General features: G+C 43.3%; 2 protein-coding genes across 3 annotated transcripts in view; both read left to right on the plus strand.

Annotated features, from left to right (window-relative positions):
* Positions 1-253: 253 nt before the first annotated feature.
* LOC135541490 (ubiquitin carboxyl-terminal hydrolase BAP1-like) lies at positions 254-17,892 on the plus strand. 2 transcript variants are annotated; one of them, XM_064967801.1, is made up of 17 exons: positions 255-484; positions 756-785; positions 896-950; positions 6,314-6,446; positions 8,062-8,181; positions 8,275-8,336; positions 9,661-9,803; positions 10,169-10,247; positions 10,341-10,464; positions 10,913-11,060; positions 11,303-11,475; positions 11,646-11,767; positions 11,920-12,392; positions 12,797-13,032; positions 16,296-16,388; positions 16,535-16,607; positions 16,917-17,892. In XM_064967801.1, the coding sequence occupies exons 1-17, from the start codon at positions 448-450 to the stop codon at positions 17,048-17,050; spliced, it is 2,235 nt and encodes a 744-aa protein (XP_064823873.1). In that variant the 5' UTR covers positions 255-447; the 3' UTR covers positions 17,051-17,892. The 2 variants fall into 2 exon arrangements, with proteins under 2 accessions (XP_064823874.1, XP_064823873.1); XM_064967802.1 differs by lacking the exons at positions 16,296-16,388; positions 16,535-16,607; positions 16,917-17,892 and having other exon boundaries at positions 254-484; positions 11,920-12,418; positions 12,797-12,934.
* Positions 17,893-21,269: 3,377 nt separating this feature from the next.
* The window catches only part of LOC135541487 (protein bassoon-like), a 168,904-nt gene continuing 166,652 nt past the window's right edge, over positions 21,270-23,521 (plus strand). The window contains 1 exon segment of the mRNA XM_064967797.1: positions 21,270-21,541. Coding sequence (XP_064823869.1) covers positions 21,363-21,541 — 179 coding nt within the window. The 5' untranslated portion in view covers positions 21,270-21,362.

Below are 23,521 nucleotides of genomic sequence, written 5' to 3' on the forward strand. Positions count from 1 at the left end.
AATGACGGTCGTCACTAGTTACCACAGCCACAAAGTCATATTATGGCTAGTTTCCCATTGTACTGTTTTTGTCAAAACCCCGTCTATTTCTAAAATGTATCTGATTTTAAACCTAACCACACCGTTAACCGTATACCTGACCCTGATCTTATATTAAGACCAAAAAGCACATTTGTTTTCACGAATTTGTATAATAGAGCAATTTTAGGTCGGCTATCTAGTGGAAACCCTCTTGAACGCGACTCTATCGAAGTCGCATCTAAATTACGTAGATTTCAGGCGTCCGAGCTGTCATTCTTTTGTGTTTATCTCTCAACTAGCTACGACGTTTTAGAAGTGCATTTTTCTTCCTTCCGTTAGCTAATTGGATAAACTATATGTAGTGATTCTATAAATATGGACTGGCGGACTAGATGTAATATCGATTGACTGTGTGTACATGCAAAAATGAACAAAGGGTGGCTGGAGCTCGAGAGTGACCCGGGTAAGAAGCTAACGCTAGCTAACATTAACCAATTCGTTATCAAATCTAATCTGTAATCGAAATGTTTTATAATCTATGTTTTACTGTCACTAAACACATCAACACGTTTAATAATAGCAATTAACGTTATAGTCGTATGTCATTACCACAGCTAACGTTAATAGCTATATTGTTCCTTAGCCAGTTGCACAAGGAAGAATAATAATCTCTATGGTCGATGCCATAGTGTTAAACGCTTCATTAACGTGTGGGTTTTCTATGGTGTTTGCAGGGCTGTTCACGCTCTTGGTGGAGGATTTTGGTGAGTTGATTTGACAGGCTGGTTGTTAAAGTAACATGTACTAGATAAGTTTGAACAGCACATACTTTGAGCATCCCTTTGTGTGTTTTGCATGTGTGTTTATAATGTAGGTGTGAAGGGGGTCCAGGTAGAGGAGATATACGACCTACAAAGCAAGTGTCCAAGGTATGGAGTCATGCTAATCCGGCTACTGTCACTATCTGAAATGGCACCCTATTCTCTAGCCAAAGATGTATTCTTAAGGAGCCTATCGTTATACCCTTATGTTATTTTCAGAGGTAGGCTGGCTCTGTCTGCCAAAACAGCCAAATACTCCATTTAAACGTGAATTGATACACAGTTGTGGTACGTTTATAGAAACATAAAGCCCTCTACTTTAATTTCACAAATGCAAAATACACAGTGTTTTAACTGACATTATAGTCAACAGTATTTTTCAGTGACAACACGTTTCTGGCGGCCTTCTTCCATTACACACAGGTGTTTCAGAGTTATCTAGATAGATAGCTAACACAGGTGGTCCCTCTGTATTCCGTAAACACGTGCTGTAACATTGCTGCGTAGGAACACTAACCCTATAAAGGTGTTTCAATTTATAGTTTTATTTTTTGAAAGTTATTTGTTGCTAATATGAAAGACACTATACAATTGAAGTCGGAAGTTTACATACACTTAGGTTGGAGTAATTAAAACAAGTTTTTCAACCACTCCACAAAATTCTTGTTAACAAACTTATCGTTTTTTTGCATGCCACGAGTAATTTTTCCAACAATTGTTTAGACAGATTATTTCACTTATCAAAATCACTGTATCACAATTCCAGTGGGTCAGAAGTTTACATACAATAAGTTGACTGTGCCTTTAAACTAGAGGTCGACCGACTAAACGGAATGGCCGATTTTAATTAGGGCCGATTTTCAAGTTTTCATAACAATCGGTAATCAGCATTTTTGGACACCGATTATGGCCGATTACATTGCACTCCACGAGGAGACTGCGTGGCAGGCTGACTACCTATTATGCGAGTGCAGCAAGGAGCCAAGTTAAGGTGCTAACTAGCATTAAACTTATCTTATAAAAAACAATCAATCTTAACATAATCACTAGTTAACTACACATGGTTAATGATATTACTAGTTTATCTAGCTTGTCCTGCGTTGCATATAATCGATGCCGTGCCTGTTAATTTATCATTGAATCACAGCCTACTTCACCAAATGGGTGATTTAACAAGCGTATTCGCGAAAAAAAGCACTGTCATTGCACCAATGTGTACCTAACCATAAACATCAATGCCTTTCTTAAAAATCAATACATAAGTATATATTTTTAAACCTGCATATTTAGTTAATATTGCCTTGTAACACAAGTTTCTTTTAACTAGGGAAATTGTGTCACTTCTCTTGCATTCTGTGCAAGCAGAGTCAGGTTATATGCAGCAGTTTGGGCCACCTGGCTCGTTGTGAACTGTCTGAAGACCATTTCTATCTAACAAAACTAATTAATTTGCCAGAATTGTACATAATTATGACATACAGCAATATTTAGACTTAGGGATGCCATCCGTTAGATAAAATACGGAACGGTTCCGTATTTCACAGAAAAAAATAAACGTTTTGTTTTCGAAATGATAGTTTCCGGATTTGACCATATTCATTTATTTTATTTAACCTTTATTTAACCAGGTAGGCTAGTTGAGAACAAGTTATCATTAATGACCTAAGGCTTGTATTTGTGTTATTATGATTAAGTCTGATTTGAAAGAGCAGTCTGACTGAGCGGTGGTAGGCAGCAGCAGGCTCGTAAGCACTCATTCAAACACCACACAAATGCAGGAGCATTCGCCAGCAGCAATTCGCTCTGCTTCCAGCATTGTGCTGTTTATGACTTCAAGCCTATGAACACCCGAGATTAGGCTGACAATACTAAAGTACCTATTAGAACATCCAATAGTTAAAGGTATATGAAATACAAATGGTATAGAGAGAAATAGTCCTATAATAACCACAAACTAAAACTTCTTACCTGGGAATATTGAAGACCCCATGTTAAAAGGAGCCACCAGCTTTCATATGTTCTGAGCAAGGAACTTAAACGTTAGCTTTTTTACATGGCACATATTCCACTTTTACTTTCTTCTCCAACAATTAGTTTTTGCATTATTTAAACCAAAGTGAACATGTTTCATTATTTGAGAATACATAGATTTTATTGATGTATTATATTAAGCTAAAATAAGTGTTCATTCATTCTTGTTGTAATTGTCATTATTACAAATATGTAAAGAATAAAAAGTGGCCGATGAATCGGTATCGGCCTTTTTTGGTCCTCAGTGCCTCTTTGCTTGACATCATGGGAAAATCAAAAGAAATCAGCCAAGACCTCAGAAAAAAAATTGTAGACCTTCACAAGTCTAGTTCGTCATTGGGAGCAATTTCCAAATGGCTGAAGGTACCACGTTCATCTGTACAAACAATAGTACGCAAGTATAAACACCATGGGACCACGCTGCCGTCATACCGCTCAGGAAGGAGATGCGTTCTGTCTCCTAGAGATGAATGTACTTTGGTGCAAAAAGTGCAAATCAATCCCAGAACAACAGCAAATGACCTTGTGAAGATGCTGGATGAAACAGGTACAAAAGTATCTATATCCACAGAAAAACGAGTCCTAAATCGACATAACCTGAAAGGCCGCTCTGCAAGGAAGAAGCCACTGCTCCAAAACCGCCATAAAAAAATCCAGACTATGGCTTGCAACTGCACATAGGGACAAAGATTGTACTTTTTGGAGAAATGTCCTCTGGTCTGATGAAACAAAAATATAAATGTTTGGCCATAATGACCATCGATATGTTTGGAGGAAAAAGGGGGCTTGCAAGCCAAAGAACATCATCCCAACCGTGAAGCACGGAGGTGGCAGCATCATGTTGTGGGGGTGCTTTGCTGCAAGAGGGACTGGTGCGCTTCACAAAATAGATGGCTTCATGAGGTAGGAAAATTATGTGGATCTATTTAAGCAACATCTCAAGACATCAGTCAAGAAGTTAAAGCTTGGTCGCAAATGGGTCTTCCAAATGGATAATGACCCCAAGTATACTTCCAAAGTGGTGACAAAATGGCTTAAGGACAACAAAGTCAAGGTATTGGAGTGGCCATCACAAAGCCCTGACCTCAATCCTATAGAAAATTTGTAGGCAGAACTGAAAAAGTGTGTGTGAGCAAGGAGGCCTACAAACCTGACTCAGTTACACCAGCTCTGTCAGGAGGAATGGGCCAACATTTACCCAACTTATTGTGGGAAGCTTGTGGAAAGCTACCTGAAACGTTTGACCCAAGTTAAAACAATTTAAAGTTAATGCTACCAAATACTAATTGAGTGTATGTAAACTTCTGACCCACTGGGAATGTGATGAAAGAAATAAAAGCTGAAATAATTCTCCACTATTATTCTGACATTTCACATTCTTAAAATAAAGTGGTGATCCTAAGACGGGGCATTTTTACTAGGATTAAATGTCAGGAATTGTGAAACTGAGTTTAAATGCAATTGGTTAAGGTGTATGTAAACTTCCGACTTCAACTGTATATACTAAAATATATGTGGACACCTCTGCAAATGAGTGGATTCGGTTATTTCAGGTGTATAAAATCATGCACACAGCCATGCAATTGCCATAGACAAACATTGGCAGTATAAATGTCCTAACCGAAGAACTCTGTGACTTTCAATGTGGCAACCTCGTAGGATGCCACCTTTCCAACAAGTCAGGTCATCAAATTTCTGCCTTGCTAGAGCTGCCCCGGTCAAACTGTAAGTGCCCTTATTGTGAAGTGGAAACGTCTAGGAGCCGTGAAGTCGTAGGTCACACAAGATCACAAAACGGGACCTCTGAGTTCTGTAGCGCGTAATAAACATCTGCCCTCTGTTGCAACACTCACTATCAATTTCCAAACTGCCTCTGGAAGCAACGTCAGCACAATAACTGTTTGTCGGTAGCTTCATGAAATGGGGTTTCCATGGCCAAGCAGCCACACACAAGCCTAAGATCACCATGGGCAATGCCAAGCCTCGGCTGGAGTGGTTTTAAGCTCGCCACCATTGGACTCTGGAGCAGTGGAAATGCGTTCTCTGGAGTGATGGATCATGCCTCACCATTTGGCAGTCCATCGAACAAATTTGGTTTTGGCGGATGCCAGGAAAACGCTACCTGCCCCATTGCATAGTGCCAGCTGTAAAATCTGGTGGAGGATGAGTAATGGTCTGAGGCTGTTTTTCATGGTTTGGGCAAGGCCCCTTCGTTCCAGTGAAAGGAAACCTTAATGCTACAGCATGCAATGGCATTCTAGATGATTCTATGCTTCCAACTTTGTGGCAACAGTTTGGGGAAGGCCCTTTCCCTTTTTCAGAATGACAATTCCCCCCTACATATAGCGTGGCCCATACAGAAGTGGTTTGTCGATCACTGTGGAAGAACTTGATTGGCCTGCACAGAGCCCTGACCTCAACTCCATCGAACACCTTTGGGATGAATTGTTCAGACTGTGCATCTTAACAAAACTCACTTGTACAGAAGATGCGTTTGTACAATGACTTATGCTGTGTTTAGATGTGGGATGCAAAAACCGTCATACAAGTCAGCATAGCGGGGCAAGAAATAGGGTGACTGCATAAGCAATCCGGCACAGATAGAGCAGTGAGACATATTTCACCGGATGTATAGATGTGAAGCATCCTCTTGGCGTTTCCACTCACTACCAAATAGTGAGAGGAAGCGAAGTGTCCCGCAGTTGGAGAAGCTGGAACGAGATGGCTTTTGGCCGACATCCTGCAAATTTTCTCATCAATGGAACATTTGCTCTCCATACAGTTTTCTTCCCAAAACTAGAATCTGTTATGAACAGAGAGGACAACTTTTTGTAGACTTTGCTTTACATTTTGTAGACCCTTTGCTAAAGTTCCCTATTTTTATTTATTTTTTGTTTCGGAGTGCAAAGGTGAATTGAGTTATTGCGCACATGCACTTCAAAGTAGGCATTCCCCAACGGCAGCTTGTACTTGGCTCTGACCAGCTCTTTGCTTTTTCTGCCTAGTATGACTAATTTGTTCCCATTTGAAACAACGGGCTGTGGTCTATCTTGGTTCAGTTATAAAAATCAGTATGTTGCTATGGTGATTTCAGTAAACAAACATCCGGTAGAAAACAAAGCTATGGCAGATATTTGAACTCCAGCATTCACTGCCAGCCTCGACAGCATTTACCGTCATGCTGTCATTGAAAACAGACATCTGGTTTGCTGTCTACCGTGTACCATGTAAATGTAGCATTATTGGTATGTGTAATGGAACTTACTCAAGATCAAGGGCTACCTATTCCCTACATAGTGCACTACTTTTGACCAGAGCCCTATTTCACACTGACAACCTCTTTGAAAGCCTTACTAATGTAAATGAACCCCACTGTGTGAGAGACCCAAATCTGTGGACCGCTGTCTGTTGACTAACTCCTATCACCCCCCCCCCCCCAGCCCTGTGTATGGCTTCATCTTCCTGTTCAAGTGGATCGAGGAGCGAAGGTCTAGGAGGAAAGTCTCCACTTTGGTGGATGAGACCTCTGTCATTGATGATGACATTGTTAATGACATGTTCTTTGCCCACCAGGTGAGTCTGTTTAATCCTTGACTACACTCTACGGTTCAGGGCAGTCAGTTTGCCTTAATACATATTTGAATGCATGGAGGCTACAGTGCTTTCGGGAAGTTATCAGACCCCCTGACTTTTTCCACATTTTGGTAGGTTACAGCCTTATTCTAAAATGTATAAAACAAAATGTTTTCCTCATCAATCTACACACAATAACCCATAATGACAAAGCAGAAACAGGAACAGGAAAATTTTAGACATTTTTGGTAATTTATTTAAAAAAAAACTTACATAAGTATTCATACCCTTTACTCAGTGCTTTGTTGAAGCACCTTTGGCAGCGATTACAGCCTCCAGTCTTCTTGGGTATGACGCTACAAGCTTGGCGCACCTGTATTTGGGGAGTTTCTCCCATTCTTCTCTGCAGATCCTCTCAAGCTCTGCCAGGTTGGATGGGGAGTGTTGCGACACAGCTATTTTCAGGTCTCTCCAAAGATGTTCGATTGGGTTCAAGTCCAGGCTCTGGCTGGGCCACTCAAGGACATTCAGAGACTTGTCCCAAAGCCAGGTTTTCTTAAAGGATCTCTCTGTACTTTTCTCCGTTCATCTTTGCCTCAATCCTGACTAGTCTCACTGTCCCTGCTGCTGGAAAACATCCCCACAGCATGATACTGCCACCACCATACTTCACCGTAGGGATGGTGCCAGGTTTCCTCCAGAAGTGACGTTCAATCTTAGTTTCATCAGACCAGAGAATCTTGTTTCTCATGGTCTGAGAGTCTTTAGGTGCCTGTTGGCAAACTCCAAGTGAGTTAGGTGCCTTTTACTGAGGCATGGCTTCCATCTGGCCACTCTACCATAAAGGCCTGATTGGTGGAGTTCTGCATAGATGGTTGTCCTTCTGGAAGGTTCTCCCATCTCCACAGAGGAACTCTGGAGCTCTTTCAGTGACCATCCCATTCTTGGTCACCTCCCTGACTAAGGCCCTTCTCCCAAATTGCTCAGTTTGGCCAGACCGCTAGCTCGAGGAAGAATGATGGAGGACATTGTGTTCTTGGGGACCTTCAGGACTGCAGAAATGTTCTGGTACCCTTCCCCAGATCTGTGCCTTGACACAGTACGGTCTCTGCACTTTACGGACAATTCCTTTGACTTCCATGGCTTGGTTTTTCCTTTTATATTCACTGTGATCTGTAGGACGTTTTATATAGACTGGTGTGTTCCTTTCCAAATCATATTGAATTTACAACATGTGTACTCAAATCAAGTTGTATATCTAAAGGATGATCAGTGGAAACAATATGCACCTGAGCTCAATTTTGAGTCTCATAGCAAAGGCTCTGAAATGTTTTTTGAAATTTTGTATAAATTAGTAAAAATGTTTTCGCTTTGGATTTATGGGGTATTGTGTGTAGATTGCTGAGGATAATAAAAAATATATATTTTTTTTAGAGTAAGGCTGTAACAAAATGTGGACTTGTCAAGGGGTATGAATACTTTCCGATGATGCTGTATATTGTTGTCAGAAAGTGGTGCATTCCGTCATTTCCTGCTGTGCCGACGGTGTCCTAGGAAGGCATTGTTTTTCTTTTTATGCCATTGAGTTACTTTCAGTTATTATTTTTGTGTCCAGCTGATCCCAAACTCCTGCGCCACCCATGCACTTCTGAGTGTGCTCCTGAACTGTAGTGGGGTTGAGTTGGGCACTACCCTCAGTCGCATGAAGACTTTCACTAAAGGCTTCGGCCCAGAGGTGAGGTGTACACACACCACACACCTCTCTCCAATTTTTACTGTGGTGTCGTGATTAATCAATTTTACATGATGGCATTTTATGTTCTTTCAGAGTAAAGGCTACGCCATTGGAAATGCCCCAGAGCTGGCTAAAGCACACAACAGCCATGCCAGGTAGGAGGCACTGTTGCACCTGTCCCTCCCTATTGTGTATGCCCCTTCATTCTGGGTCTAGTACTAGGTTTTATTCACTAGGCACGTAAGAAAAGACTGAAACAGGAAATGACCTACCTGAACTTGTCCAATAAGAAACGATTGTTTTCATCTTTCATTGCAAAATGTTTTGCTATGCTGTGCACTGACGAATAGAACCCTGCTGTATACAAATGTGGCACTGCCACCATGATTGACTGGTATTGCATTTATTTTTCTATTTAACTAGGTCAGTCAGTTAAGAACAAATTCGTATTTACAATGACGGCCTACCAAAAGGCAGAAGGCCTCCTACGGGGGCTGGGATTAAAAGAATAATAATAAAAATCTAGGACAAAACACACCACTATATAGACCTAAGACAACAACATAGCATGGCAGCAACACATGACAACATGTTAGTAACACAACATGGCAGCAGCACAAGGTACAAACATTATTGGGCACAGACAACAGCACCAAGGGCAAGAAGGTAGAGACAACAATACATCACGCAAAGCAGCCACAACTGTCAGTAAGTGTCCATGATTGAGTCTTTGAATGAAGAGATTGAGATACAACTGTCCAGTTTGAGTGTTTGCTGCAGCTCGTTCCAGTCGCTAGCTGCAGCGAACTGAAAAGATGAGCGACCCAGGGATGTGTGTGCTTTGGGGACCTTTAACAGAATGTGACTGGCAGAATGGATGTTTTGTGTGGAGAATGAGGGCTGCAGTAGATATCTCAGATGGGGGGAGTGAGGCCTAAGAGGGTTTTATAAATAAGCATCATCCGGTAGGTCTTGCGACGGGTATATAGAGATGACCAGTTTACAGAGGAGTATAGAGTGCAGTGATGTGTCCTATAAGGAGCATTGGTGGCAAATCTGATGGCCGAATGGTAAAGAACATCTAGCTGCTTGCGAGCACCCTTACCTGCTGATCTATAAATTATGTCTCTGTAATCTAGCATGGGTAGGATGGTCATCTGAATCAGGGTTAGTTTGGCAGATGATTGAGGGAACCAGGTCTAGATTTAACTTTACCCTGCAGCTTTGATATGTGCCGAGAGAAGGACAGTGTACCGTCTAGCCATACTCCCAAATACTTGTATGATGTGACTACCTCAAGCTCAAAACCCTCAAAGGTAGTAATCACACCTATGGGGAGAGGAGCAATCTTCTTACCAAACCACATGACCTTTGTTTTGGAGGTGTACAGAACAAGGTTGCGGGCAGTGAATGGAAAGGGCTACCAGTGACGTTCAGCTCTGTCCAATTCTCACACCTCTTCCTTCTCTTTCCATGGAGACCGGAGCCCAGGCACCTGCCGGAAAAGCAGAACGGGATTAGCGCCGTGCGGACCATGGAAGCATTCCACTTTGTCAGCTACGTGCCCATCAAAGACCGCTTGTTTGAGCTAGACGGCCTCAAGGCGTACCCCATTGACCACGGTAAGAACTGCAAACTGTGATGGACTTAGAGAAGCAGCATTGTACCACTAACTCACGTTGAGACAGCCTGGCGCCTTCAAAGCACCTTGACTTCTCTAATCTACAGCGTGGCTTTATAATATAACAATATAACGCCTGAGGACTACTGTTAGACTACAATGGCTGTTTCCCAAATGCTACCCTATTCCAGGTATAGTGCACTACTCTTGGCCAGTTCTGCTAGGGCTAGGGTCAATTTGTGCATTATATAGGGCATAGGGTGCCATTTGGGACAGACACTAGGTGTACATTCCAGTGACCTCATGGGCTCTATAAAGCAGTTTTTAGAGGGGGGGTCAATTGTAAACACTTTAATTTTCTCTCAGGGCCATGGGGAGAGGAGGAGGAGTGGACGGATAAGGCACGGCGGGTCATTATGGAGAGGATTGGCTTGGCCACGGCTGGGTGAGTCAGGGGCCAATCTCCTGCCTCAGTAACACTGAATGAGATGTTCAGACTCTAGCTCTCTCTCACACACACTTTTCTCGCCCCTCCCAGAGAGCCCTACCATGATATCCGCTTCAACCTGATGGCAGTGGTTCCGGACCGCAGGGTGAAGTATGAGTCAAAACTGGAGATCCTGAAGAGGAACAGACAGATGGTACTGGAGGGTCTACAGCAGGTCAGGAGACACAGGGGTGTGTGCGTGTGTGAGCGCATGGTGGCAGGGAGCCTAGCGGTTCAGAGTGTTGGTCCAGTAACCGAAAGGTTTATATCCCTGAGCCGACTAGGTAAAACAAATCTGTCAATGTGCCCTTGAGTAAGGCACTTAACCTTCATTGCTCTGGGTAAGAGTGCCTGTAAAATGATTAAAGTGTGTGTGAAATTATAACTATCAAACGGTTCTGGAGTGGCTACAGTAGATCTGGACACACAACGGAGCCCACTGATACCGCCCAGTGAGACTGTGCGTGTCTGTATATCTGTTTATATGTGTCTGTGGGTGCATTAGCTTGCCTGGTGCCCTTGGTTAGCTAAAATGAATGCACCCATAGACGCATACACACAGATATACAGACATGCACAATGTCTGTCTGATTGACTTGATATGAGTGTGACCTGTTCCCCAGCTGATCCGGGTCACCCAGCCAGAGCTTGTACAGGACAGGAAGAAGCCAGACTCCTCCCCCTCAGACGACACACCCCCTACTATCAAAAAAGAAGAGGCGGACACTCAACCTGTTACATCACAGGGGGCTGAGCAGACTCCTCCCACAAGTATTAAATTCAGCTCTGAACCTCCCCAATGTTGATTATCTTTATAGACATGAGAATGTGAGTCTTATGAGTCACCCTATTGCCTTTATTGTCCACTACCTTTGCCCAGGGCCCTGTCAAAAGTAATGCACAATATATGGAATAGGGTGTCATTTGGGATGCTACCTGTTGCAGGGTATGATGTTCTTCAACTGGTACATTGACATTCATGGACTCTGACCATGTGTTCCCCTGTTGTGCAGACACAGCAGCCCAGTCCCAATTGGTCCCGAGCTCCTCAGGCAAGGGGAAAGCCATGGGGAAGCCAGCTGCCCCATTGGGGGGAGCGGTGACCTCCCAGCCTATCACCAGCCCCATCGTCCCTCGCCTACCAGCCTTCTTGGACAACCACAACTACGCCAAGTCCCCCATGCAGGTCGGGGGGACGGGTTTTGATGTGACAACTCAACATTTCCATACAAATCTCTAATGCATGATGATTTTTACAACAGTCTTGACTTACATACTCCTATCTCAAGTTAGGATTTGACTCGAAGCCAATACTGTATGTTTGCCTTGGCAAGGTCGCTGATTGTTCTCTGACAGGAGGATGAGGACCTTGCGACAGGGGTGGGTCGTCCCCGGGTGCCCGGTGCGCCCCAGCCCCCCTACTCTGATGACGATGACTATGAGGATGAAGAGGAGGAAGAGCTTGGCACACCAACCAGGTCAGCTCCTTCACATCACATGGGCCTGTATTCACAAAGCGTCTCAGTGTAGGAGGGCTGATCTAGGATCAAAATGTTCTCTTCCAAGCAATTGGAGTGCTTGAAATGTATTGGTTATGTTTGTGCATTTGTCCGTGTATTTGTGTGTCTAGGTTCAGGCGTAAAGGGGTGCTGCGTTCCCGTACAGGCCGTGTCGGGGGAGGCAGCGGCGTAGAGACCAAGCTGGCACTCGGCGTCCTGGCCGAGAAACTCAAGAAGGAAGTCCAGAGGAAGGACTCTCTGGCCACGCCCCTCTCCGTCCGTACGGAGGGCCGCACTGGGGGCATCGTGATCACAGCCGCCTCCCAGCCCTCGCCCACACCCAGCAACGAGAGCACCGACACCGCCTCGGAGATCGGCAGCGCCTTCAACTCACCACTGCGCTCCCCGGCCCGCTCCCAGGCGGCCACGCGGCCCTCCAGCCCTGTGGCATCCCACCTGTCCCGGGTGTTGTTTGGGGAGGATGAGGGTCTGCTGAGGCTGGATGCCAGACAGAACCGGGCCGTCAGAGAGCTGGGGCCCTCCGTCAGCACCGCGCTGCTGCACCTACAGGAGGATGGGGTTATATACACTGTACCACCACCCGGTGAGGAAGGACGGGTGTGTGCGTGGGTGGGTGAGAGCGATTGAAATTGAGATATTGGACCTGTGGGGAAGCGAACATGGGCACTTGATTAAGATCATCGTAAATTACATTTCAAAAGCATCTGTTTACCTTCAGACCTAATTACATTATCCATATTAATACCTGGATTATACTAATCTAATACCAGAGTCACACCGCTCTTGAGATGCATATGGAAGACGATATCACTGAGTTGGAACCAGACCTGGGTTCAAGCACTATTTGAATTATTTTAAGACTATCTGTGCTTAATTGCATTCCAGGCAGGCTAAAGCAAACACTCAAAGTATTTGAAAGATTTTAAGCGTATTTGAACCCAGGTCTGGTTTATAGCTGCTAAATAGGTCTGTTTCTTGCCTGTACAGCTGATACAGCTCTTGAAGAGAAGAAGGCAGGCGCTCCAGAGAAGGTAAAAGAGCAAGGTAGCAATCCAGCAGTAGAGGGGGATGGAGTGAAGGAGGAGGGGATGGAGGGACCATCGGTGGAGGTGAAAGAGGAAGAGATCAGAGATGCAACAGAGGTCAAACCAAGCATGGAAAAGGTCATCTCCACAGAAACTGTTGGAAGCAACAAGCCATCTGGGGAAAAATACTCTCCTAAAGTAAGTCCTTTCCCTCTTTCTTAGAAACATATCTGGCGATATAAACTCAGAAAAAAAAGAAATGTTCTCTCACTGTTAACTGTTTATTTCCAGCAAACTTAACATGTGTAAATATTTGTATGAACAAAACAAGATTCAACAACTGAGACATGACATAAACTGAACAAGTTCCACAGACATGTGACTAACAGAAATTGAATAATGTGTCCCTGAACAAAGGGAGGGTCAAAATCAAAAATAAGTGTCTGATGTGGCCACCAGCTGCATTAAGCACTGCTGTGCATCTCCTCCTCATGGACTGCTCCAGATTTGCCAGTTCTTGCTGTGAGATGTTACCCCACTCTTCCACCAAGGCAACTACAAGTTCCCAGACATTTCTGGGGGGAATGGCCCTAGCCCTCACCCTCCGATCCAACAGGTCCCAGACATGCTCAATGGGATTGAGATCCGGGCTCGCTGGCCATGGCAGAACACTGACATTCCTGTCTTGCAGGAAATCACACACAGAACGAGCAGTATGGCTGGCTGGTGACATTGTCATATCAGGATGAGCCTGCAGGAAGGGTACCACATGAGGGAGGAGGGTGTCTTCCCTGTAACGCACAACGTTGAGATTGCCTACAATGACAACAAGCTCAGTCCGATGATGCTGTGACACACCGCCCCAGACCATGACGGACCCTCCACCTCCAATTCGATCTCGCTCCAGAGTACAGGCCTTGGTGTAACGCGCATTCCTTCAATGATAAATGCGAATCCGACCATCACCCCTGGTGAGACCCCTTGTCAGTGAAGAGCACTTTTTGCCAGTCCTGTCTGGTCCAGCGACGGTGGGTTTGTGCCCATAGGCGACGTTGTTGCCAGTGATGTCTTGTAAGGACCTGCCTTACAACAGGCCTACGAGCCCTCAGTCCAGCCTCTCTCAGCCTATTGCGGACAGACTGAGCACTGATGGAGGGATTGTGCATTCCTGATGTAACTCGGGCAGTTGTTGTTGCCATCCTGTACCTGTCCCGCAGGTGTAATGTTCAGATGTACCGATCCTGTGCAGGTGTTGTTACACGTGGTCTGCCACTGGGAGGACGATCAGCTGTCCATCCTGTCTCCCTGTAGCGCTGTATTGGGCGTCTCACAGTACGGACAGTGCAATGTATTGCCCTGGGCTCATCTGCAGTCCTCATGCCTCCTTGCAGCATGCCTAAGGCATGTTCACGCAGATGGGCAGGGACCCTGGGCATCTTTCTTTTGGTGTTTTTCAGAGTCAGTAGAAAGACCTCTTTAGTGTCCTAAGTTTTCATAACTGTGACCTTAATTGCCTACCGTCTGTAAATTGGTTGTGTCTTATCAACTCTTCAAACAGATGCATGTTCATTGATTATGGTTCATTGAACAAGCATGGGAAACCGCGTTTAAACCCTTTACAATGAAGATCTGTGAAGTTATTTTAATTATTATTGAAAGACAGGGTCCTGAAAAAGGGACTGAGTTTATATAATTAGTACTAGTCAAGTTTGGACACTGTTTTTTACTGTTTTCTACATTGTAGAATAATAGTGAAGACATCAAAATTATGAAATAAAACAGAATCATGTAGTAAGCAAAAAAAGTGTTAAACAAATCAAAATATTTGAGTTTCTTCAAAGTACCCACCCTTTGCCTTGATGACAGCTTTGCACACACTTAGCATTATCTCAACCAGCTTAACCTGGAATGCATTCAAATGCATTAAATCATCTCAACCCAATTGAGATGGCTTGGGAACCAAAAGTGCTCAGCATATGTGGGAACTCAAGACTGTTGGAAAGGCATTCCAGGTGAAGCTGGTTGAGAGAATGCGGAAGTGTAGAAATCTTTAATCAATGCAAAGCATGGCTACTTTGAAGAATCTCAAAATATATAACACTTTTTTTTGGTTACTACATGATTCCATATGTGCTATTTCATAGTTTTGATGTCTAAAGTATTCTTCTATAATTTTAGAAAAGAGTTAAAATAAATGAAATGAAATAAAAAAAAGGTCCAGTTCCCAGGACCACAAATACCATCTAGACACCATTGCCCCAGCGCGCACAAAAAAACTATACATACCTCGGCTTTAACATCAGCGCCACAGCTCGTTCACAAAGCTGTGAACGATCTGAGCGACAAGGCAACAGCTCGTTGTGACGCTGATATTTAGGCCGAGGTATGCATCATTTTGGCGCTCTAGGGCAACGGTGTCTAGATGGAAGCATATCAGTGACATTGTCTTTCTATGCCATCAAAGGGAACATAAAATTTGACATACCAAATAGGATCTGGCTAAAAATACAGTTATAGATCCGCTCACCAACCAAGAAAGGGACCAACCAAATTGAGAGACTCCATGAAGAATTCTGCAAAAATATCCCCAGCGTACAATGTAAACCTTCCATAACAAAGCCATTACCTACAGAGAGATGAACCTGGAGAAGAGTCCCCTAAGCAAGCTGGTCCTGGGTCTCTGTTCACAAACACAAACAGACCCCACAGAGCCTCAGGACAGCAACACAGTTAGATCCAACCAAATCATGAGAACCAAAAGATAATTACTTGACACATTGGAAAGAATTAACAAAAACAGAGCAAACTACAATGCTATTTGGCCCTAAACAGAGAGTACAGTGGAAGAATACCTGACCACTGTGACTGACCCAAACTTAAGGAATGCTTTGACTACGTACAGACTCAGTGAGCATAGCCTTGCTATTGAAAAAGGCTGCAATAGACAGACCTGGCTCTCAAGAGAAGAAAGGCTATGTGCACACTGCCCACAAAATGAGGTGGAAACTGAGCTGCACTTCCTAACCGCCTGCCAAATGTAAGACCATATTAGAGACACATATTTCCCTCAGATTACACAGACACACAAAGAATTCGAAAACAAACCCAATTTTGATAAACTTCCATATCTACTGGGTGAAATACCACAAGATTTATGACCGGTTGCCACAAAAGGGCAACAAGTGAAGAACAAACACCATTGTAAATACACCCATGTTTATTTATTTTCCCTTTTGTACTTGAACTATTTGCTAATAATATGACATTTGAAATGTCTTTATTCTTTTGAAACTTCTGAGTGTAATGTTTACTGTTCATTTTAATTGTTTTATTTCACTTTTATCTACTTCACTTGCTTTGGCAATGTTAACATATAATTGGCATGCCAATAAAGCCCTTGAATTTAACTGAATTGAGAGCGAGTGTGTCACAATTTGTTGTTTCTCACTTGTTTCCTGCAGGAGCTGCTTGCTCTGCTCAAGTGTGTGGAGGCTGACATCGCCAACTATGAAGTGTTTCTAAAGGAGGAGGTGGAGAAGAGGAAAAAATACAAGGTTATTGTAGTTGCTCTAAAGCAGAGCCATTAAAACATTTAATCACAGACCTCCAAATCTATGTGGGCGTGTTTGTGTTATGCATTTTGTGTGTGGGTTTTGTATGTTGGTGTGCCAATCTCAATGTTCACCCATGTTTTGACCAGATTGATGACCAGAGGAGGACCCATAATTATGACGAGTTCATCTGCACCTTCATATCCATGCTGGCACAGGAAGGTAAGGCCACCTCTTTCCTTTGGTATAGCAACCTAGGTGGGTTTTCATGCACATTCTGTCTTTTTCTCTACCTCCCTCTCTCCTTTCACTCATATTAACTCATGGCACATCTCTATATTTCACCCCTACTGCCTGCTGTGCAGTCTGAGACCCATGCTGGTTGAGAGTAGTTAATAAATTATGCTTTTTCTTCTCTGACAAGGGTTTTCATGCAGGAAATCTCAGGCAATTTTACAGGAATCTCTTTTAAATCAAATCAATGGAGTTCAGTCATTGTCATTTCTCCTCTGATCAGCTTTCTGTCTGCAGGCATGTTGGCCAGTCTGGTTGAGCAGAATATCTCTGTGCGTCGTCGCCAGGGAGTGAGCATCGGACGTTTACACAAACAGAGGAAACCAGACCGCAGGAAACGCTCGCGACCCTACAAGGCCAAGCGCCAGTAACCCCAGGAAGTGCTCACTTGGGTTCCCTCTGCACCAATCATGGCAGAGAAAAGGCAAAAACCCTTGTTGCACTCGCGACACTGTCCTGGGACTTCAGGGAGAAAATTACTCATTCATGTTGTATTTTTGTGTCAGTGTTTTTTCCATTTTTTTCATCCAATGGACCATCTGTTGATTAGCTGAACCAAATGATGTAACGTTATGCTTTCCTGTAACATAAAAAAAATGCATGTTAGAGTCCCAAATGGCACCTTATTCCTATATAATGCACTACCCTATGGGCCATGGTCAAAATAGTGCACCATATAGGGAATAGGATGACATTTGGGATGAACACCTAGTCTCCATGTTAAAATGACCTTTGTCTATGCCATCACACTGTGTACTGGGTCATGTTCATTAGGGCAGAAAATGTTTTGCAATAGGAAAATAAGCATTTGCAATTCCGGATTGCCATTCCATTGGAGGCCTAATGAACGCACCCCAGGGGTGACTCAACTGGCTGTGAGGGACACAGAAAGCTGCTTGGAAGTCTGGGAGTTAGTCTGATCATGTCACGTGATATAATCCTCATTCCTGGCAAGCAGGGCTGGTTCACCACTATTTGCTTGCTTGTATCATGCTTTTGCAGTACTGTATGTGGTTGTATCCCGGATGGCACCCTATTTCCTATAGTGCACTACTTTTAGGGCCCAAGGGCTCTGGTAAAAGTAGTGCACTAGGGAATGGGGTGCCATTTGGGACTTAATCTAAATCTCTTTGGAGGTCCTGTAACTGTATAGATGAGATCTACTCATTTAATGTTTTATCTGTAAATCTCAATTAAGATTCTGATCATTGGAGAGCATTGTCAGTGTGTTTTTGTACAAACAGTATGTATCTGTCTGCTCAGCATTAGTAGTAATGGAAGTGTTTTAAAGAAATAAAAAATTGTTATCCTAGTCACATTAATAACTACAATAAACTCAACAAAAGCACTATGGACCTCACTCATCATGTCATAGGTGGATGTCTAGGTCATATTTGGTGAGCTGAAAAATCACTGGGGCCTGGCTTTGACAGTGCATTTGTTTCATAACTTGAATCGCTTTATACATGGTGAGACTCCACTGGAGCTGGATAGGACACGTTTCTATGAAAGAACACAGACTCTATTCCAAGAATAGCTGTCCATTGGACACCAGAGGGGAGGCTCAAGACAACGTGGCGGAGAACAGTCGAGACAGTTACAACAGCAGGGCCACAATGGAGAAGAGCCTTTGTTGCTGCGCTATGCTATGCGCCAGTCAGTGCTAGAGGGTTATGGCTAGAAGCTTTTTTCAAATTAACATCAGAAGTTGAAATGTAACGCTTTTCTTAATCTAATTATCCTAACCTGCTGCATTAATTATTCCAACCTGCTATGGTAAATTATAACCCGCTACGTAAAGTCTGACAAAAGCTGTACCCCATTCAGTCAAAACTGCGCGATGGGGCGAGTGAGTAATGCTTGTTGAGAGAAAAAACGCCAAGCAGGCGTTTTGTGCAGTTTCTGCCGATGTCCACTAGGTGTAGCTGTGATTACAGGATGAGTGCTGCTGAACTTTTTGTTTTGTTTTTGTCACGGACAGTTATATAGTCAAGACTTCTCCACCGTCAGCAAGGCTTCGCACCACATGGATTCCTTCCAATGCAGTGCCAGGTTGGATACTTTTAGGCACATTGACCAATAGTATCATACACTACCATTCAAAAGTTTGGGGTCACTTAGAAATGTCCTTTTTTTTAAATAAACATTTTGTTGTCCATTAAAATAACATAAAATTGATCCGAAATACAGTGTAGACATTGTTGTAAATAACTTTTGAAGCTGTAAATAGCTTTTTATTTAATTTAATTTAAATGGAATATCTACAAAGGCCCATTATCAGCAACCATCAGTTCCTCTGTCCAGTGTCTGTTCTTTTGCCCATCTTCATATTTAATTTTTATTGGCCAGTCTGAAATATGGCTTTTTCTTTGCAAATCTGCCTCGAAGGCCACCATCCCGGAGTCGCCTCTTCACTGTTGACGTTGAGACTGGTGTTTTGCGGGTACTATTTAATGAAGCTGCTAGTCAGTTGAGGACTTGTGAGGCATCTGTTTCTCAAACTAGATACTCTAATGTACTTGTCCTCTTGCTCAGTTGTGCACTGGGGCCTCCCATTCCTCTTTCTATTCAGGTTAGAGTCAGTTTGTGCTGTTTTATGAAGGGAGTAGAACACAGCGTTGTATGAGATCTTCAGTTTCTGAAGAATTTCTCGCATGGAATAGCCTTCATTTCTCAGAACAAGAATAGACTGATGAGTTTCAGATGAAAGTTAATTGTTTCTGGCCATTTTGAGCTTGTAATCGAACCCACTTGTTGATACCGCAGATACTCAACTAGTCTAAAAAAGGACAGTTGTATTGCTTCTTTAATCAGGACAACAGTTTTCAGCTGTGCTAACATAATTGCGAAAGGGTTTTCTAATGATCTATTAGCATTTTAAAATGATAAACTTGGAATAGCTAACACAACGTGCCATTAGAACACAGGAGTGATGGTTGCTGATAATGGGCCTCTGTACGCCTATGTAGATATTCCAGCACACTCACTCAGGGCCAACAGTGCAGTGACATGACCACGTTGGTCCAGGCATTTAGAAAGGATGTTATCTTTTTCTTTTAGGCAGTGTATATTTAACTGGCAGAAAATGAATGGAGGTGGACGACAGTATGCTAACCCAATGCTAACTTTCATGCCTTTCCTTAACCCTAACCTTATTCTCATTGACATTATACCTCATTTTAACCTAAACCTTGTTCCTCAGCCTAACCTTAACCAAGTAATTTCGTCCCATATGCCCCAATTAAAAATGTTGTTCTGCCGGTTCAATACACTTTTCTTTAAATACACAACACAACAACATGATCTAATATTAGATTGTGTAACAACAAAAATGTTCCCTCATAACTCAATGTCACTGGCACAACACCAGGGAGATGAGCTGAATTGAACGTAGTAACTCCCCTGAATGTACTTCGAACATCTGAACATTTAATGACTTTAGGACCAAGGAGATTAATTCAAAATAGCTTCTGATGTTTTGTAATACGTGTTCATTCAGTTCATAAAATGTGCCCGTTTGTCCATTTCCTGAAACGTTACAGGGAAGATAAAACATTTGAATGAATTATGACTTGACAAGCTCATTTAACATTTCCATGGCAGAGGTACATGCACACCAGTGCTGATCACACAGAAACACTAACCATTTCTTACAACAACCACACATCCATCATTGTCTTTGTGTCAGTGAACCTATCTATCTGCCAATCCCTTTCATCACATTTGGTCCAAAATGAACCATTGACTGGCTTTTCACAGAAGTATTAATGGTGCTGAGGGGAGAGATTATAGATAGCCCTGTCAATGATGGAGTAGCCTGGGCTAGAGAGGAAATGAGATATGTTTATTCCCTTGGGTCCTGCAGAGCACAGCGTCTGGTCAATAGTCTGATCAGGTGACTCCTCAGTCCTCACCGATACACAGTGGCCAGAGAGGACTGACAGGGGAAGGGGACAGGGAGTCTGTCTACATCACGTATAGCATCCTACTCTATATAGAGTAGGATCTCTATATAGTGCACTACTTTTGATCAGAGCTCAATGGGCCCTGGTCAAAAGTAGTGCACTAAATAGGGAATAGGGTGCCCTTTGGAATCCATCCTCTGTCTAGTGCCCTTTGAGAATGTACCCTTTTAAGAGAAAGAGAACGTGCAGGCTTCATTGAAGATGTATTTTCTGCTGTCTAGTGGTTACTCATTTTCATTCTCAGATATTCATTCTCAGTACAACCTGGTTAGCACCACTGACAACCCTCTCCATGGAGCATACAGTAGGTCTATAACAAACACTAGGTCTACACATGCCTTAGAAAATGGAGATGAATAACAGGTCACATGGATCAAATTTCCTCAATATTGGAAAAGGGTCTGTTGTCATAGTGGTTCGGTGGGTTCAAGTGTCTTGCCCCCTCCTCGGGCACTGCGTGACCCCTATGCCTCCTACTAGGATCTATTTAGGCAGCTGAGACATATTAGGATTTAGGGCACGCGCCCGCACGAGCGCTCTCCCGTTTGCGTCAGCACGCGTCCTACCCTTTCTGCCAGTGCGCGAGCTCCGTGCAGGAAACTGAATTGTAGGTGATGATGGCGGAAGGAGAGCAGCGTTGAGTTGTCTATGAGTTTTTATTCTAACTGTAGAAACCTCTGCTACATCGTTTCTCTCCTCCTAATCATCTCCCGAGACGATGGGAAATGAAGGCAGCATCGAGGGAGAGGGCCAGCCGGGACAGCCCGGCTCCACTGTTCCTTCTGCGAGTGCTCCATCTTCCATTTCAGCACCAGCGGGCTCTGGACAGCTCATCAAGCCCAGCAATGGTGCGCCAACAGGAGGTACAGGGGCCGGACCCGGCCCGGGGATTAACAGGTAGGCTACAATCTAGGACAGTTCTCTGCAGAACCGTGACATTTCGAGGATATTTATTTATCGTGGCGGATGTCATGTAGCCTAGCCTATAGTGACCGTTTTTCAGAATCTGGAGAAAATACAGCTGGTGTTTTAATTATTAATTTACAATATCGCCGTAACACATACTGATGATTCCTGATGATTCCTAGTTTTAATATTTTGGTTACAATGTAGGGTATGTTTAGAATATAGGCTACATTTACAAATGTGATGCATGCATACAATAGCAAAAACCTCACGTTAACATGCGGGTAAGATAAAGGCTATTGTATAAGCTATAAAGGGGAAGTAGACATTTTAAATCGTGAATGGCCACAGCTCTAAACTGTGTAATTTACAGCGTGCGTATTGTAGCCACCAAACTGAACATTTTCATTGATGAAGATTCCACGCCCGCCCTCGCACAGTGAGTGTGGGCCATTGAAGCTAGACTAGAGGGGCCATCTCTTTGTAAAAATGGACCGAAACACCTTGTTCATATTATTTTACGTTTTCTTTACGAGCGATACTATCTAAAACATGTACCTGTATTTAGCTGATAAGCAATTCCATTCATTTTTACGCTTTGATTCCACGATGGGCGTGACTTGTGACGATAAACAACTGCTGTGACCGTAGTGGTCTTCTCACGTGACGTAGATTCAGAGAATATCGATAATGGGCTATCCATGAGACCAATTATTTCCCACCAATGACCAAAGTCGCCTGATAATTGCCCGTCTAATAGGCGACCGTTACTCACTCGAGTTTAAAAAATAGCATACTATCCATCATCACATAGCCTATCGAGATTATTCCAATAGAAAAAGAACAACGTTTATTAGGCTAATATTCTATAGAGGCAGGGTGAGGGGATGGAAGCATAGGGAGACAACGTGTGTTCCCGGTAGCCTCTGAATCATTTGTATCGCCACACATTGTAAATGGTCGCATGTGCTGTTGGAACACCATATCGTTGATGAAACATCAATATTTTACCACGAACGAGACAATGAAGTGGATTGTGAAAACTCGAGTTTACAAGCTACATTCATGATTAATGTTAATGTTACAACAACTCGGAATTTTAGTGAATCATATGCCCCACGTGAAGAATAGTGCTTTCCCTCCCCACGTGGCCTTTAGTAAGTTGTACAGTGTAGCCTCCTATGGTGTGTTTGCTGTTAATATGAATTTGCAACTCATTATTCAATTGTAACACACACACACAGAGAATGCTGAGATGAAGACCTGTCTGTGGTAAGTTTGTATGTGTAGATTACCTACAGATGGATGGTCCCTAGCATCAATGTGACTGGATGATAAACTGAGGAGGAGACCAGAATACTCACATACAGCTGCCTGCTTTTACTGTGTTATCGTCCCAAATGGCACCCTACTCCCTACATAGTGCACTACTTTTGACTAGAGCCCTATATAGTGAATAGGGTGCCAATTAGGACGTAACCTCATCCAGTGTGTAGCTTACCTCTGACAGCCTGTATGTCTGCTGAAAAAGGTTCTCTGTTGTATAGTGTGAAGGCATGTATTTTCTGTGTGTTACAGTATGTATGCAGGACTATTCTTGTCCGTTTGGCATGACAATGAGTGACAAGGATTTGTCACTCAGGTTCTATTTTTACATGTGCAATATAATATTGATTCCTCACGTGTCAGTGTCTTTCCAACTTGCTGGATGGTGGTGGTATCTCACACATCACCAAGCGGTGACGAGCACAGATGGGTTGACGCTTGGTTCTGTTCGCTCTACATTTTCTCCAGCTATGTTTTATGATGATACACTGTATATACAAAGGTATATGGACACCCATTCAAATTAGTGGATTCGGCTATTTCAGCTACACTCGTTGCTGACTGGTGTATAAAATCGAGCACACAGCCATGCCATCTCCATGTACAAACATTGGCAGTAGATTGGCCTGTACGTGGCATGGTCAT

This window comes from Oncorhynchus masou, chromosome 6 (assembly GCF_036934945.1).
Source record: "Oncorhynchus masou masou isolate Uvic2021 chromosome 6, UVic_Omas_1.1, whole genome shotgun sequence".
Lineage (NCBI taxonomy): Eukaryota > Metazoa > Chordata > Actinopteri > Salmoniformes > Salmonidae > Oncorhynchus > Oncorhynchus masou.